The sequence below is a fragment of the Struthio camelus genome, chromosome 20, assembly GCF_040807025.1.
Source record: "Struthio camelus isolate bStrCam1 chromosome 20, bStrCam1.hap1, whole genome shotgun sequence".
In the NCBI taxonomy this organism is placed as follows: Eukaryota; Metazoa; Chordata; class Aves; order Struthioniformes; family Struthionidae; genus Struthio; species Struthio camelus.
This window is the reverse complement of record NC_090961.1, coordinates 13,635,252-13,649,003: the sequence shown is the minus strand read 5'-3', so window position 1 is coordinate 13,649,003 and position 13,752 is coordinate 13,635,252. Positions and strand designations below refer to the sequence as shown.

Genomic DNA, 13,752 nt, shown 5'->3' with positions numbered 1-13,752 from the left:
ACGCCGGATGCTGGTGATCCTCCTGCTTGGGTAGGAAGAAAAGCCTTCGAGTGAGACCCCCGCTGGACTGTCATCTTTCGCAAAAGCAATTATGGGGCAAACAGTAGCTGAAAACAGGCTGGAAGGTGCCCCTTCCCCTTCAGACCCACTCCGGGGAGGCGCAGCCTCAGCAAGCTGGTCTCTGCAGGTCTCCGTTTAACGCTGCGTCAAAGACCTGCAGACCCACGCGGGGACACAGATGGACAAACGCCCCCATCCTCCCCCCCCACCACCCTTTTGCTGCTGCTGCTGCTGTTGTCGCCACTAAAACACGCCAGCAGAGAGGAACCCGCCGGTGGGTCCCCCACCTGACTCGCAAGTCCAAGGGAAGCAAACCCCACGCTAGGAGCAGGGAACACACCACCGCTCACCAAGCCGCCCGACCCGCCTTGGCAAACCAGCAGGACCCAGCAGCTCGCGGTCCAGCGTCAGCCTGACCTGATTTGCCTTTAGCGGCACAAAACGGCAGCGCGGCCACAGCCTTGGATTTTGGCACCAGCCCAGTGCTCCCTTTGTTAAGGGCTGGCTTCCCGCAGCTTGCCGTGCCCCCCCGGCCGGCGGGCAGGGCCGTGCCTGCTGCCCCAGACCGCTGCGGGCACCCAAACCCGGCGCCGGTCCGCGCCGCTTGGCACCGCGCGGTCTGCTGCCGGCAGGACGGGATCCGAACGTGCGAGGGAGGAATGAGGAACCCCCGGGGCCTGACCCACTGCCTCCCTCCCTAACCCCCCTGCTTGCAGCACTGAAGCAAGGAAAGGGCTGACTTGCTCTCATGCCCCAAAGAACTGAGATTTATTTCATTGCCAGAGGGAATATGATTAAGGGGAGAAAAAAAAAATCATTAACTACAGCAAGCTCAAAGGCACGGGGGTGCTAGCGGCATGGACGGGATGGTGTTGGTCACACTGTGGACCCTGGGCTCGACCCCCCTCCCCCCCCCCCCCCCCCCCCCCAGGAAAGGCAGCCCGGGGTCTGGCTGACAAATGAACAGGTCCCAGAGGATCCAGTGACAGCAGGCACCAGACTCAGGGAGGACACCCCTGCCCCTCACTGCCTGCCCCTCTGCCACCTTTTTACCACCCTATCCAAAAACAAGCCCCGCTGGCCTGCCTGGTGGGGTCGGGGGGATGTCATTGGGCCAGATCCCTCCTGAGCTGGGGGGTGCTGGGGGTGAGAGGAGGCAGGTAGAGCCTGGGCTGGGGCTGCTGAGGGCTCCCCTCTCTCCATGCGATAGCCCTCAGGCTTCTTGGCAAGCCCCAGGTGCCCAGGAGGCTGGGGAGAGCCTTTGGGGTGCCCCCCCACCCCGGGCATAGGTGCCTGCAGCCCCGCGCAACGTGCCAGAGAGGGGGCAGCTGGGAAACTAGAAATCGCTACAAAGCTTTTTGCTTTTTAAAAACTAGAAATACAACCAAAACCACGATAAAACAAAATAAAAGCCAGCCCCCCTCCCCACACCCAAATTTAGAAATGCTTCTTTCACGGTTCTTGCAGGAGGGCAGCTCAGCTCAGCTGGGAACAGGCAAAGGCGGCTCCGCTCGGCACTCTGGGCACGGGGCGTTCACTCTGCACCCCGGGCACATCTGGCATAGGGAGGTCAAAGTGAGGAAGGAGTAGCTGCCCCCCAGGGAAGGTAGGAGGGGACACCGAGCCCGTGCACGGGATGGAGGAGGGAGCGCTGGGACCAGCAAATTCACATAATTGGGAAGGGCTGGGAGCAACTGCAGAGAGTGGGGAACCACCTGTGTGCCCAGCTCCTGGCCCTTCCTCTGCCCCTCATGCACAAAAAGCCAGAAAACAGCCAACTGCCCAGCCAGGCTCCTGGGGACTGGGACCAGAGCCACGTGCCTTTCCAGGGCAAGGGGAGGAAGCTGCCTCCAGGGAACCAGCTGAGCCGCACTGTCTGGGAAACGCCTTCATCCAGCTCCCAAACCGCCCCTGCAGCCCCTGGTTCAGTGGCTGCTGTTACTCATGGAGAGCCCGGGTTGCAGAGCTTGAGGGAACATCTCGGCCTTGTGGAATGGCGGCATGTAGACAGGAGGGGATGGGGCTAGGCTGTAGCCCTGGGACGTCACTGGGATGGGCAAGCCGGCGGGCACCAGCGACTGGTTCATGTCGTACATCACCCCTTCCGCCTCGTTGCCGAAGGGCAGCAGCAGCCGCTTGCCTTTCTGACGCCGGTTGCAGAACCAGACCCGGACCACCTGTGAGGATGGGAGGAGAGTGCATGAGCTCAGCAAGCTCAAACTCCAGGCTAGAGACAAAAATCCCGCCTTTTGACAGCGGGATTTCCACAGCCCCACAGCATCCTGACCTCCAGCATGGCTCCATCCCTGCCACAGCTCCTCCTGGGGGATCAGGATGGACAGGAACACTAGGAAGCGGCTGGGCAACCACCCAGACCTGGCCTCCCTCTTACAGCTCCCCTAAGCCATGTTGGGGCAGCCCACTCCCAGCATGTTCTCAGTGCTGTGCACTCTGTCTCCCACGCTGGTGGGACTCTCACCGTCCTTCAGATTGGGCACCCTCCTCCATCCCCTGCTTCTAGGAGCAGCATATCCTAGGTGACCCGAACCCCTGTGGAGAACATGTCCAGGTGGTCAGACTGATCCAAAGAGAGATGGGAGGCACGAGCTTCCCCAGTCCCACCTTCCACAAGGTGCCAGGTGCCCTGCTATATTCAGTTGCAGCATCCTTCACCCTCCATGCCCTAGTCCCCTTGAGAAAGCAAACATCCCCCTGTGAACTACAAGGGTGCTGCAAATAAAAGCACCGTTTTCCACATAAAAACATTCATCTGGCCTGATGGCGGTGTCAAGGAATCACTACTGCCTGAGCATCGACTCCCCTGCCTGCCCTCTGAACCCTGCCAAACCTACATCTTTGTCCAGGTTGAGATCCTCGGCGATCTGGGAGATCTCCTGGGGGCTGGGCTTCACGCACTTGCGGAAGAAGCTCTCCAGTGTGCCCTTTACATTGGTCTCGATGCTGGTCCTGCGTTTTCTCTTCCGGGCTTGGGCCAACACTTGCTCTGCATTGCACATCTGGAAAGTAAAAGAGAGGCCATGGCATTCAGTCACACTGCAGCCCAGGGCTGACAAGGTCCCTCCCAGCCTCTGGAGATGCATGCAAAGGTCTGGGGAGGGATGGGGACAGACTCGGGTCCCTGGGAATAGCTGTCATCACAGCCTCTTCCTTCACAGCAGTTGCTTTCTAGAGAGATGCAGTGAAAGAATTTGCTCTCAAGCTTCATCCCACTGTGCCCAGGGCCGTGCCACCAACTTGCCTGCGAGTGGCACAGAAGGAGACAGACACATTTTTCTGCATTTGCATGTCTGTACATTTACATCAGCTGCATCTTTTTTGCTGGCATCTGAGGCTCCAGCAATACTCGGCTGCTCTGAGAAGGGAGCTGCCAAAGCTGTCGCAAGGGATATATGCTGGAAATTTTGGCTCACTTCCCTCAGAAGAAGCCCCTTCTGCTCTCCTGCCAGCCTTGCAGAAGGTGCCACCTGGTTACCAACAGATACGGTACCCTCCCACAGCTTGGCAAGCTGGGACTGAAGCCATGGCTGCGAGAAGGACAGAAAGTTGCCACTATGACAGGGGAAGCCTGCTGCTCTCCTCTCCCCAAAACCACTTTTTCGAGGCAGGAGGAACTGTAGCTTGATGGTTCCTCCCCGCCAGGAGAGGAAGGTGACCCCTGGGCCTGCACCTCTTGCATGTTGTCAGTGTTCTCCGCCTCGTTGAGCCAGCGCTGCAGTAGCGGCTTCAGCTTGCACATGTTCTTGAAGCTGAGCTGGAGGGCTTCGAAGCGGCAGATGGTCGTCTGGCTGAACATCTTCCCTGGGCAGAGGAGACAAGGCGGGCAAGGGCCCTGGTTACCCGCAGCTCCCTGTCTCTGAGCCAGGGCCTCCCCACACCTCCTGCCTGGGGAAAAGAGCTCTGCAGCCCTGATCTCCAATAGGCCCCCAGAAGCCCTGTCCTCTGGCACCAAAGGATCTGCTAAGGGCATTTTCCCTGCTATTTTAGCACTGAAAACACCCTTCAAAATGCAGCTGTAGCTATTTTAAACAGTTTATTGCTGCTCACACCAGGCTCAAATCCTTCCAGCTTTAGGGAAGTGCTTAAAACATGGCAAGGAGGAGGAGAGAACCCCAGGGGTCCAGGACACTCGCGCTCACCGGCTTCTTTGTAGGTCACTCTGCAGCAGCAATCTCCTTCGCCCAAGGCTGCTCCATTGCCTGCCAGGCCTCCCCTCCTCCCCACCGTGACGCAGGGCACTGGGTATGGAGAAGATACCCAGAGCAGCTCTTACCATAGAGAGTGCCGAGAGCCAGCCCCACATCAGCCTGCGTGAAGCCCAACATGATGCGCTTGTGCTTGAGGTCCTTGGCAAACTGCTCCAGCTCTTCCGAAGTTGGCGCATCCTGGAGGGGCAGAAGCAAAGTGAGAGCAGAAACCTTGCACCTCCACGGGCTGAGGCTGGAGAGAAAAGGGGTCCAGTCCAAGTACCAGGACCTGCGTGGGCCTGGGAAACACAGTGGGAGTGGGGAGGGCTCAGCTAAGCCCTCAGCAGTGCTCACATCAGCTGGCTGCTGCCACCACAGGGCCATGGGGCCAGGGACAGAAGGTTTTCCCCAAACCCTGAGCAAGGGATTCTGTTGGGCCCTGGATCCCAAAGCACCTCCACCCCACCTTGCTCTGCAGCAAAAACACCTGGAAAACTCCGTCAGGACCTGGCCTGGCTGTGGCTCACCAGGACCATGGCGCGCATGTCCCATCTACTACACCAGCATGGCTGGTGCAAGGGCAGGTGGCGGGGAGCATCCACGGCTCTCCCTCTGCCCCTAGACGTGCCAGGGAGCTTCCGCCCCCGGATTCAGACCCTTGCTGCCTGCCCTGGGGCAGCACAAACACAGCCTGAAGCGCGTTCGCTGATGTCCCTGGCATTTCCCCTCCATCACACATCCTGTGACCCATACCATGGTGCTCAGCTACCCAGGGACATGGACACCCATCTCCCATGGCCCTCCGGCACAGAGAGAGGGGCACGCACCAGCTCTGCAGCCTGCTGAGGCCCAGAGCAGGCAAAATGACTCAGATAAAGAAAATGAGGAAAGCGCAGATGATCTGAATGGGTTTTTAACAGATCTTTGCAACGACCAGGCTCTACACTTCTGGAAAGCTGCTTACCTAAGTGCTTCATTTCCTCTCTGCATTACAATCTGGAACCACTGCAGTGGACATTTTGCAACCATTTAACAAGTTTTCACACTCGTAGCAGAATTTCAGATTTTACAGAAGTGCCTCCTGCCCACAAGTCTCACCTTTTAACTGTTCGCAGACATCACCCACAACAAGCCTGAGCGCATCCCTGCCACAGGGCACTCCCGACCCTTTCTCAACTGACAACAAGAATTTCATCTAACCCCCATCCGGCACTGCAGAGCCACGCACGGGTCAGGACAGCCCAGGCGTTTGGCCACACCGCGTGCACCCACCAGTGCTCACAATTTGAACTCCGTGGGTCTGAGCGCTTCTACTCCCTTAGGCACCAACACAGCAGCAAGCCTGCATGAAAACAACAAACCAACCCGCAGTAGAAAAAACTTGCAAAAACTTTCTAAAAAAACCAAAACAAAACACATCACCATTTGCTGTTAACCCTGGAGTAATTTTGCCTGGGAGCACTGGTTTTCTATTATGTCAAGAAGGGAGTTTAAAAACAAAAAACGAACACACAACTTCTGCCAGTCGTGCTGCTAAATCGTGCTGCCTGCCCCTTGCTGGAGCTGCTGAGCAAGCGGGCTGCAGGTGCTGGGGCTTTCCGTGCCCCTAGGCTCAGGTAACTACAAGCTCCCAGTGGAGCCCTTCAATAAGCACAAGTTTGCGTTTTCCCACCGCACTCTGGGAGGATGCCAGCGAGACCCCCCAGCAGAAAGGGTTTGGAGAAACAGCTGTGGTCTTTTCATAGCTACACAGGTTGGAGACGACTGTTACAGATCAGGTGCAGCGAGACATACCCCATAGCCATGATCTGTTCTGGTGTTCCTGTGATTCTCATCTGAGCAGAGTTTTTTAGTACAAAGTAACATGCTCAAGGAGCATTCGACCCAACTCAAAACTGCCCTCAAACCTCAGCAGCGGGTCCCAGTCACCCACAGAGGTTGGGAGATTGCAGTGACGGAGGCAGCAGAGGGAAAGTCAGACCCTGGGTACTCCCCTTCTTCCGCAGCATCAGTAGCATCATGATGCAGGAGGGATCACAGCACGTCTGAGTCGGATGCTGAGGGCATCCGGAGGTTGCCCCGCACAAGGATAGCTTAAGGGATTTCTGCAACGATTCCCAGCCTCTCACGCCCTGGTGTCTGCACAGCCAGCGAGGGACCGGAGACCCTCCCGGCAGGCAGCTGGATCCAAGTCCCCACTGCTTTTTTATGTGCTGAGCAGAATACCCTCTGCTGGCAGGTTTATTCTCCCCTTGTCCCCCTGCGAGGTTAGACGTTCCCCCGCCTCGGCCACCTAGGAGCTCTGTTTTGAAATGTCTAGAGGGAGGAAAAAAAAGTAAAGTGCAAAGCTGCATTTGGGCAGGAGCTGACAGCAAAGTGAGCAGCAGTCGCCCAGGGGCAGGGGGCTGGGGGACAAGCACCGCGGTCACCCCCAGCAGCGCCCGGAGCTGCTCGGCCTCTCCCCGAGCAGGGTGAAGGCTGAAGCGCCCCTTTCAACTGGGGGGGGGGGGTCCGCAGCTCACCCGTTTGCTCCGTTTCTCTGTGAGAGGTGCCCCCCGCCCCGAGCCCCGCTCCGCCCGGCGGCAGCGGGCCCGGCCCCGACGGTCGCCGCCTCGGCTCCCCCGGCAGAGCCGAGCTGAGCGCCGCCTCGACGGGCTCCTCGGCAGCCTCCGCGGCCCTGCCCCGGCCCGGGCGTCAGGCAGCGCCCGCCGGCACCTGCCCCGGCCAGGGCAGCCGCCCCGGGGCAGGCCCGAGCCGGGACGGGGCGCCCGGCGGCCGGCAGCGCAGCGCAGGCCTCGGGGCGCCGTCGCGGGAGGCCCGGCAGGGCGGAGCCGGGGCGCGGAGCGGCGCAAGCCCGCTGCCGGGGCCGGCGTCGCGGGTCTCTCACCTCGTCGCCGCTGTCGCTGGACTGTCCACCCTCGCTGGCGGCGCCGCTGGAGCTGCCGCTGCTGCCCAGGCTGGAGAGGCCGCCCGAGCCCTGCTGGAGGGCGGCGGGGCAGAGGCCGTGGCCGGCGGGGAAGGCGGCGGCGGCGGCGGCGGCGGCGAAGGGCGGGCCGGGCAGGGCGGCGGCGGGGGCCGCGGGGCCGCCCCACGGCGGGGCCGCCCAGGCGGGGCCGCAGCAGGGCGCGGCGGGCGGCGCGGCGCGGCCGTCGGGGGAGCCCTGGCGGCAGGGCCGGCCCGGGCGCGCCTCCGCCTTGGCCGCTGGCCCCGCGGCCGGGGGCAGCCAGGCGCGGGGCGCGGCTGCGGCGTCGCGGCCGCCGTCGGGCTCGGCCGCGAAAGGGAAGAAGAGCTGCTGGGCGGCCGCGCCGTCGTAGCCGCTGCGGGCGAAAGGCGGGCCGCCGTCGGGCAGCAGGCCGAAGGGGGCGGCCGGCAGCCCCCCGTCCGGGCTGAACATGGTGCCCGCGGCCCTAGGGCTCCATGCGGCGCTGCGGCAAGGCCCCGCCGCGGCGCTCAGGCCGGGCGCAGCTCGCCCGACGGTGCCTCCATGCTGCGGCGCCGCCGGGGCCACTGAGGGCGGCGGGGCCGGGTCGGGCCGGGCCGGACCGTATGGAAATGGGCCCCGGCCCCATTGGCCCCAGCGGCGCGGCCGCACCGGTGGGTCGGGCATGAACTTGATCCCCTTTTTCTGGTGGGGGGAGGATGAGGAGGGGGCGCCGCCGGCCCGGCCGCAGGGGTGTCTGTCCGGAGGGGAAATAAAACAGAGCGGCTATGTGATTTATGGCCCTCTGGGACTCTTCCCGTTGGGGCCATGGAAAGGAGAAGGCTGGATCCCCCCCGAGTGGGGCGATAAACCCGGCCATGCTGTGGGGCACCCATATGCTATGCCTCGAATACCCCGTTTGTGCAGCAAACAGCAACCTGGCAGGGCCATGACTCCCTGTCCCCCCGCGCACAGCTTATGGGGTGCTTGGGGATGGGGGAATCCAACGTCTCCATCCCTCTGTAGGCAATGCTCCCCTCTTAGCATCTCCTGACCTTGGGAACTCCCTGCTGTAGGGTCTCGTGGTGGGCAGGAAAATAGCAATCAGGTTGGGGGGGGGGACATACTTTGCAGATCGGTGATAGTCGCAGTGGCCTGAGCTAAGCTGGAAGGTGCCCGCTGGGGTGGGCGCCTTGCCTAGGGCTGCAGGCCGGCCCTCATCAGCAAGACTGAGGACGAGCCCCAGGGATGAGCAGCCACCAGGATGCTGCTGGGGTGCACTGGGGGTGCCTTACAAGCGCTGGCCAATCCCTTCTCGCCTGTCTACAGTCCGAGCAGTGCAGGCCTGCTGCTCCGTGGGATGCCTTGCTGAGTGCTTCAGAGACCATGGCCAGGAGAGAAGCTGGGCACCCCTGGCTTCCTTGCGCTCCCACTGTTGCTCCCCTCTTCCTCACCCTGCAGAGGAAGGGTTGCACCTGGGAGGGCAGGCATCTGCTTTGCTTTGCAGAGCTGCGGCCTTTCACTGCATGAGGCCCCGGAGCGCTGGGTGTGCCGCTCTGGGGCCTAATCACGGCCCTCGCTATCACGCAGATCGGCTCCACAATGGGACAGGCATGATATTTTTCGCTATCTTAGGGGCTTTCCTTTCACACTGCGGCTTCACAATGGAGCTATCAGACCTGGGCTCAAGGCATTTCCCCCCTTCCCTCCCATCTCCCATCCATGGTGGCTTTCCGCGGAGCCCACGGAGGTGGCACGGCCCTGACGCTGCCACCCCATCGGCCTCGGCGGAGGAGCCAGGGCACAGGGAGGCACGGGCAAGGCAGGTACCTGGTGACCCCCGGCAAGATGTGGGGCAGCCCCCCATCTCCAGGGATGGGGCCCCTGTGGAGCAGGCCCGCTGCCAGCACCTTTCCCTGTTTATTAACCCGGATTACTGCGAGCTGTTGTTTAGCCTTCTGCAGTCTCACACTCGGGAGATATGCCAAAGAGATAGGCTTGAAGAGTGCCCCCACCCCTTGGCTTTGTGTTTTGGATAGTGCTTCTGGCAGGGCCTGAAAGGAAGGCGTTTTGTCACTGATTTATGAAACAATTGCTCTGGGTGGTGGCTGCTGAGCTAGGAGCTGGGGCCGGCTCCCGGGAGGGCTGCTCTCCCCCAGGCTGAGCACCCTTCGTTTCGGTGGCCCTTGCTGCCCTTTGGGGGACGTGGGTGCGTGCACGTGTTTAAGGGATGCAGAGAACAGCCCCCCACCCCGTTGTAATGAATTTTATAAAAGAGAGGAAAAAAGGGGGGGGGGGAACAAGAGGGTGAGCTGTATTTAAAGCTCCTTCCCGACTCGTGGATGGTCTCGCTGGGGGTTTGCGGCGTCGCCTGTCCTGGCTGGCTGTGTGGCGGGTGCCTGTCACCCTTCAGTGCACCCCGCTGCTGTAGAAAAGGGAGGGCAGCCCTTAGAAAAATGCCCTCGGGAAGACTTGAAGGCTGCAAAAAAGCACTCGGTGGGGAGGAAGGCAACCCCGGAGTGCCTCAGGGGAGAGCAGACCCCGCTGCAAGCCGGGGCTGCGGAGGGCAGAGCGGTGAATCCCGCAGCTGCGGCCAGGCGCCTTCCCACTTCCCGCAGCACGGCCGTCACGGCGGCAGGCGCTGGCTTGGGCTGTGCCGTTTTCCGGCCGCTAAGGAGCGAGCCGCTCCTCCGGCCGGGGCTGAAGGCCGCCGCCGGCAGCGGGGGCCAAGGGGGCGAGCAGGAGCGGGCCCGGCCCCGGCCCCTCTCCGGAGGATGCCGCCCGGAGCCCGCGGGCAGAGGAAGTGTCGCCGCAGGACTCCAATGGGCAGCGATCAACCTCTGCTCCTGCCGGGCTCCAGCTGGGGCTGCGACGTTTTTAGAAGACCCTTCAGCTCGGCAGTAACTCCCCCTTTCCCTTTGATTTATTGTTCCTGGCCTGGGCCCCCTCCTCCTTCCCCGACCTGCTCTTTCTCTCCATCCCCCCAGGAAGCGGGGCCGAGCCATCGCGCCCTCAAACACATTCCAGCTCCCTTTCATATACAGGCGGAGGCGAAGGGGAGACGTTGACTTTGAACTGCCTCTTTGTAGGAGCCCGGCCCATTGTGGGCAGTGATGTTTTTCGCTGGGGGATGTGGAGCAAGTCAGTGGGGTTTCTCTCCGTCCCCCCCATCCATTTCAATAGGGCGAGCTCTGGGGCTGCGCGAGGTGCAGGGCTCCTGGTGTGCCCCATGGCCGGCGCTCGGCAGCTCCTCACCTCCTTCCAGGGGAGATGCTCCTAGAGTTTGCATGCTCCGGAGGAGGAAGGCCGTTGCCTCCCAGCGTGTCCTGGCAGGCAGGCCGTCCCCATACCCACAGCCTTATCCTGCAGCACTGTAGTGCTTTGTGGCAGGCTGAGCACTGTGATCTGTAACCAAGCCAGATGTCAGTGGGATCCTGCTCAGAAAATGGGAGCAGAGAGAAATGTCCGTGTCCTACCAACCTTGGTGAGATGATAGCAAGCTGGGGGCACTGAGGTGCGCATGTATCTGTCTCTCCCGTCTGCTGCATTATGCTGGCTTGATGCTGGTTTGGCTTGGCTTGGTGACAGAAGATACTGCGAGAACGTGTGGCCAAAGATGATGTTTTATTCACTGTCAAACCACCCTCTCTCCTGTGGCAGGTGAGATAAAAGGACTCTGCTGGATGCACCTGAATTTAATGCATAATATACTGGAGTCAGAGCAATGTGGTGGGCTGCATCCCTGCACACGGTGGGCATGGGGCCAAAGTGGTCAGCAGCAACGTGAAGGGCCCAGCTAGGTCCATGTTTGAAAAGCTTCGCTCCAGGCCCATCTGACAAGGGTCAGACCGGTGGCTTCCGCCCCCAAAGTCCCATCTAGGGCAGCAAAACTGAAACTCCTCCATGGCAATCCAGTTTGCTAGGCTGCAGCTGGACGGGCCTGCCAGGGCTGGACAGACAGACCTGTGCAGCTGCAGGTAGGTGAGGGAAAGTCTCCTTTGCACCCCGGCCATGGATCCTGACCTGGCAAATCCTGCTTCACCAGCCTTGCCCATGAGTGTGGGACAAGACCACTCAGCTGTGATGGTGTCATCCTTGGGAGCAGAGCTGGGCGCTGCCCGCTGGCCCTCCTGGTGTGCCCTTGCCTAATGATAGCATTAGGTGAGAACAGCCCCCTTCACTTCCCTGCCCCCCCCACCACATCTTGCTCCCCTGGGTCCTGGCCAAAGGACTGCTCCTTCCTTCAGCTGAGCAGGGCACTCAGCTCTGCCTCCGCCCCCCCAGGCTCTGGGCTTGCACCACAGCTGGGGACCTCCCTCTGCTCCGCTCTCCTGGCTCCGTGTAGCTGTTTTGTTTGGCAAGGATTAAGCAAGGGGCTTAGCTGGGAAGATGCCACTTGCTGATGCTGGGAAGACGAAAGGACTGCTTGTAGCATATGAGCCCAGGCTGAGCTGAAAGCCGTGGAGGATGGTTTGGTCCAGATCTGCATCCTCATTAAACTGGCCTGTGCAGCCCAGCCCAGCAGTAGGCAGCCTGGGTTGTAATTTGGGCATCACCCACATCGCTGCAAGCTTGAACCACCAGCCCTTCTGCTCTGCAGTTATTGGGGGGGGAGGGGGACTGCACACAGGTAGGCTGGGGCTGAGCAGAGGACCCAGCACAGCCCCTGTGTGAAGCCCCTGGGCTGCTGCAGGACAGATGTGCTGCTGCAGGACAAATGCCTCTTCTGGGGTTTAAGTGCCCTAATGCGCCGTGCTGCCATGGATTTCTGAGGGATGCTGTGGGGTGGTGAGGAAGAGGCGGAGGGGTGTCTCCTGAATGGCAGCAGAGAGGACGGAGGGCTAGCAGGGGCTACTTGGCTGCGGGCAGCTGCGGCCCGGCAGTGCTGCCCCTGTGGCACTGCAATTCCTCCCCACCTGAGCAGGGAAGCATCGGCTGAGGGGGCTGCATCAGCTGGCTGGGGGTGGTTTAGGGGTGCTGGCTTCAGCTCTGGGATCCACACTTAGATAGCAAAAGCCACCCAAGAAAGATTCAGAGAAGCCCCAGAAGAGCATGAAAACCCCTCTGGGCTTTAGGACTTCACTACACTTGTGAAGCATCACCTTCATCGCAGCACAGGCTTCAGGCAAGGCTCTGTGGCTGCCATGCTGGCAGCACTCATCTGGCCACAGGGTACTCATGGCTCCCCTTTCCCAGCCCCCCTTTCCGCTGTGGCAGGAAAATCTCAGCATCTTTGCCAGCCTGACAGCTCCAAAGGGAGGGGGCCATGGCTAATCTTCCTGCAGTGGTTTAAGCAGCTACCAACCTTCGTCTAGCTCATGGGAGCTGCCACTCTTGCCTTAGAGCTGGGACCTGGGTTACGGCCCTGAGGGTGGCCAGGCCTTAACTCAAACCTGGGTTGCAAGGCAGTGTGTTGAACAGAGCCTGTGCCACAGGGCAGCCCCACATCCTCATCCACCGGCTCTGCTCCAGGGTCCCAGCTAGAGGTGGGGAGCAGCACCCTGAGGACCCTAGCAAAAGCCACTAGAGATGGCTGCTGAGGTTTCAGAGGAGCTGGCGCCAGTATAAGCTCTCTCTGAAAATCGATGTAGGTTTGCCCTGTAGAGTGGACACAGAGCACACACACGAGGCCAAATCTGGGTGTTCAGACTGAGCCTTGTCCCAACCCCAGCTCGATGGGCCCTGCAGGTCCTTGGGAGCCGGTGGCAGTGGCAGGGTTCAGGGCACCCATCGCAGCCCAGGACAATGCTGGGCTGGCCCTCCGGCAACACCACTATGGCCAAGGGCAGCCTGTGTGCAGGGGTCCAGCAGCCCCCTGAGTGGGGACGACCCAGGTGCCCCAACCATGCCCAGGCAGTTGACCATGGTGAGTCACTGAGTGACGGAGACGCTCGGGCTGGACAATAGCACCCGACCTTCCGGCGCTGCCGAAACCCAGAGGAGCCGAGATTGTATCAGCACCACGGGGTTAGTGTGATCAAAGAGCTGGGCCGCGAGAGGAACTAATACATTTAGCCCTGCTGAACAATGCTGGGCTGGAGGAGGACCCGAGGGCTGTGATAGCTCTTATCTGAGCCCAGACCAAGGTGCGAAGGGCCCGGCCCTGGAGGGCGAGAGATTAGCCGGGCAGGAGGGCTCACACTGCTCTAGGGGCCAGGGTGCAAGTCCTGCGGGGGAGAGCAGCCTGCACTCACCTGCCTTAACAGCTTCGACATTTTGGCAAATGCCCGTGCCTGGGGCCAGGCTGAGGTCTGAGAAGTAAAAAAACCTAAACTCTTCCTGGGAATAAGAAAAGCTCTGGGCACCAGCCAGAGGCTATGTGAGAGCTCTGGTGCCTGAGCGGGATGGCAGACGGTCACTCTTCCTTGGGGATGGCTACGGGATGGGGCGAAGAACCGGCGTGAGCCCTCCTCTCCCCCAGCCTGGATCCTCTGCTCACGGGCATGCTGCCGGGAGAGGAGCACCCCAAGGCGAGAGGGTCCCCACGCAGGAACCGCGTCCAGCGCGACAGCAAGGGCTGCAGTGGAGAGAAGCCCGCCTGGCCCCACACCACACACTCGCAATGGG

General features: G+C 61.2%; 1 protein-coding gene across 1 annotated transcript; it reads right to left on the bottom strand.

The window, feature by feature from the left end:
• Nucleotides 1-807: 807 nt before the first annotated feature.
• LOC104139798 (POU domain, class 5, transcription factor 3) lies at nucleotides 808-7,659 on the bottom strand. Its single transcript, XM_068915039.1, has 5 exons — nucleotides 7,153-7,659; nucleotides 4,352-4,463; nucleotides 3,749-3,879; nucleotides 2,913-3,077; nucleotides 808-2,237 (listed from the first exon to the last, which is right to left on the bottom strand). The coding sequence occupies exons 1-5, from the start codon at nucleotides 7,657-7,659 to the stop codon at nucleotides 1,986-1,988; spliced, it is 1,167 nt and encodes a 388-aa protein (XP_068771140.1). The 3' UTR covers nucleotides 808-1,985.
• Nucleotides 7,660-13,752: the final 6,093 nt, after the last annotated feature.

Excerpts from the sequence above, each read along its gene's own strand:
- LOC104139798 (XM_068915039.1), bottom strand. The coding sequence starts at position 7,659 with ATGTTCAGCCCGGACGGGGGGCTGCCGGCCGCCCCCTTCGGCCTGCTG. Across the intron at positions 4,464-7,152 it reads CCAGCGACAGCGGCGACGAG|GATGCGCCAACTTCGGAAGA; the intron begins GTGAGAGACCCG and ends CTGCCCCTCCAG. Across the intron at positions 3,078-3,748 it reads ACACTGACAACATGCAAGAG|ATGTGCAATGCAGAGCAAGT; the intron begins GTGCAGGCCCAG and ends TTTACTTTCCAG.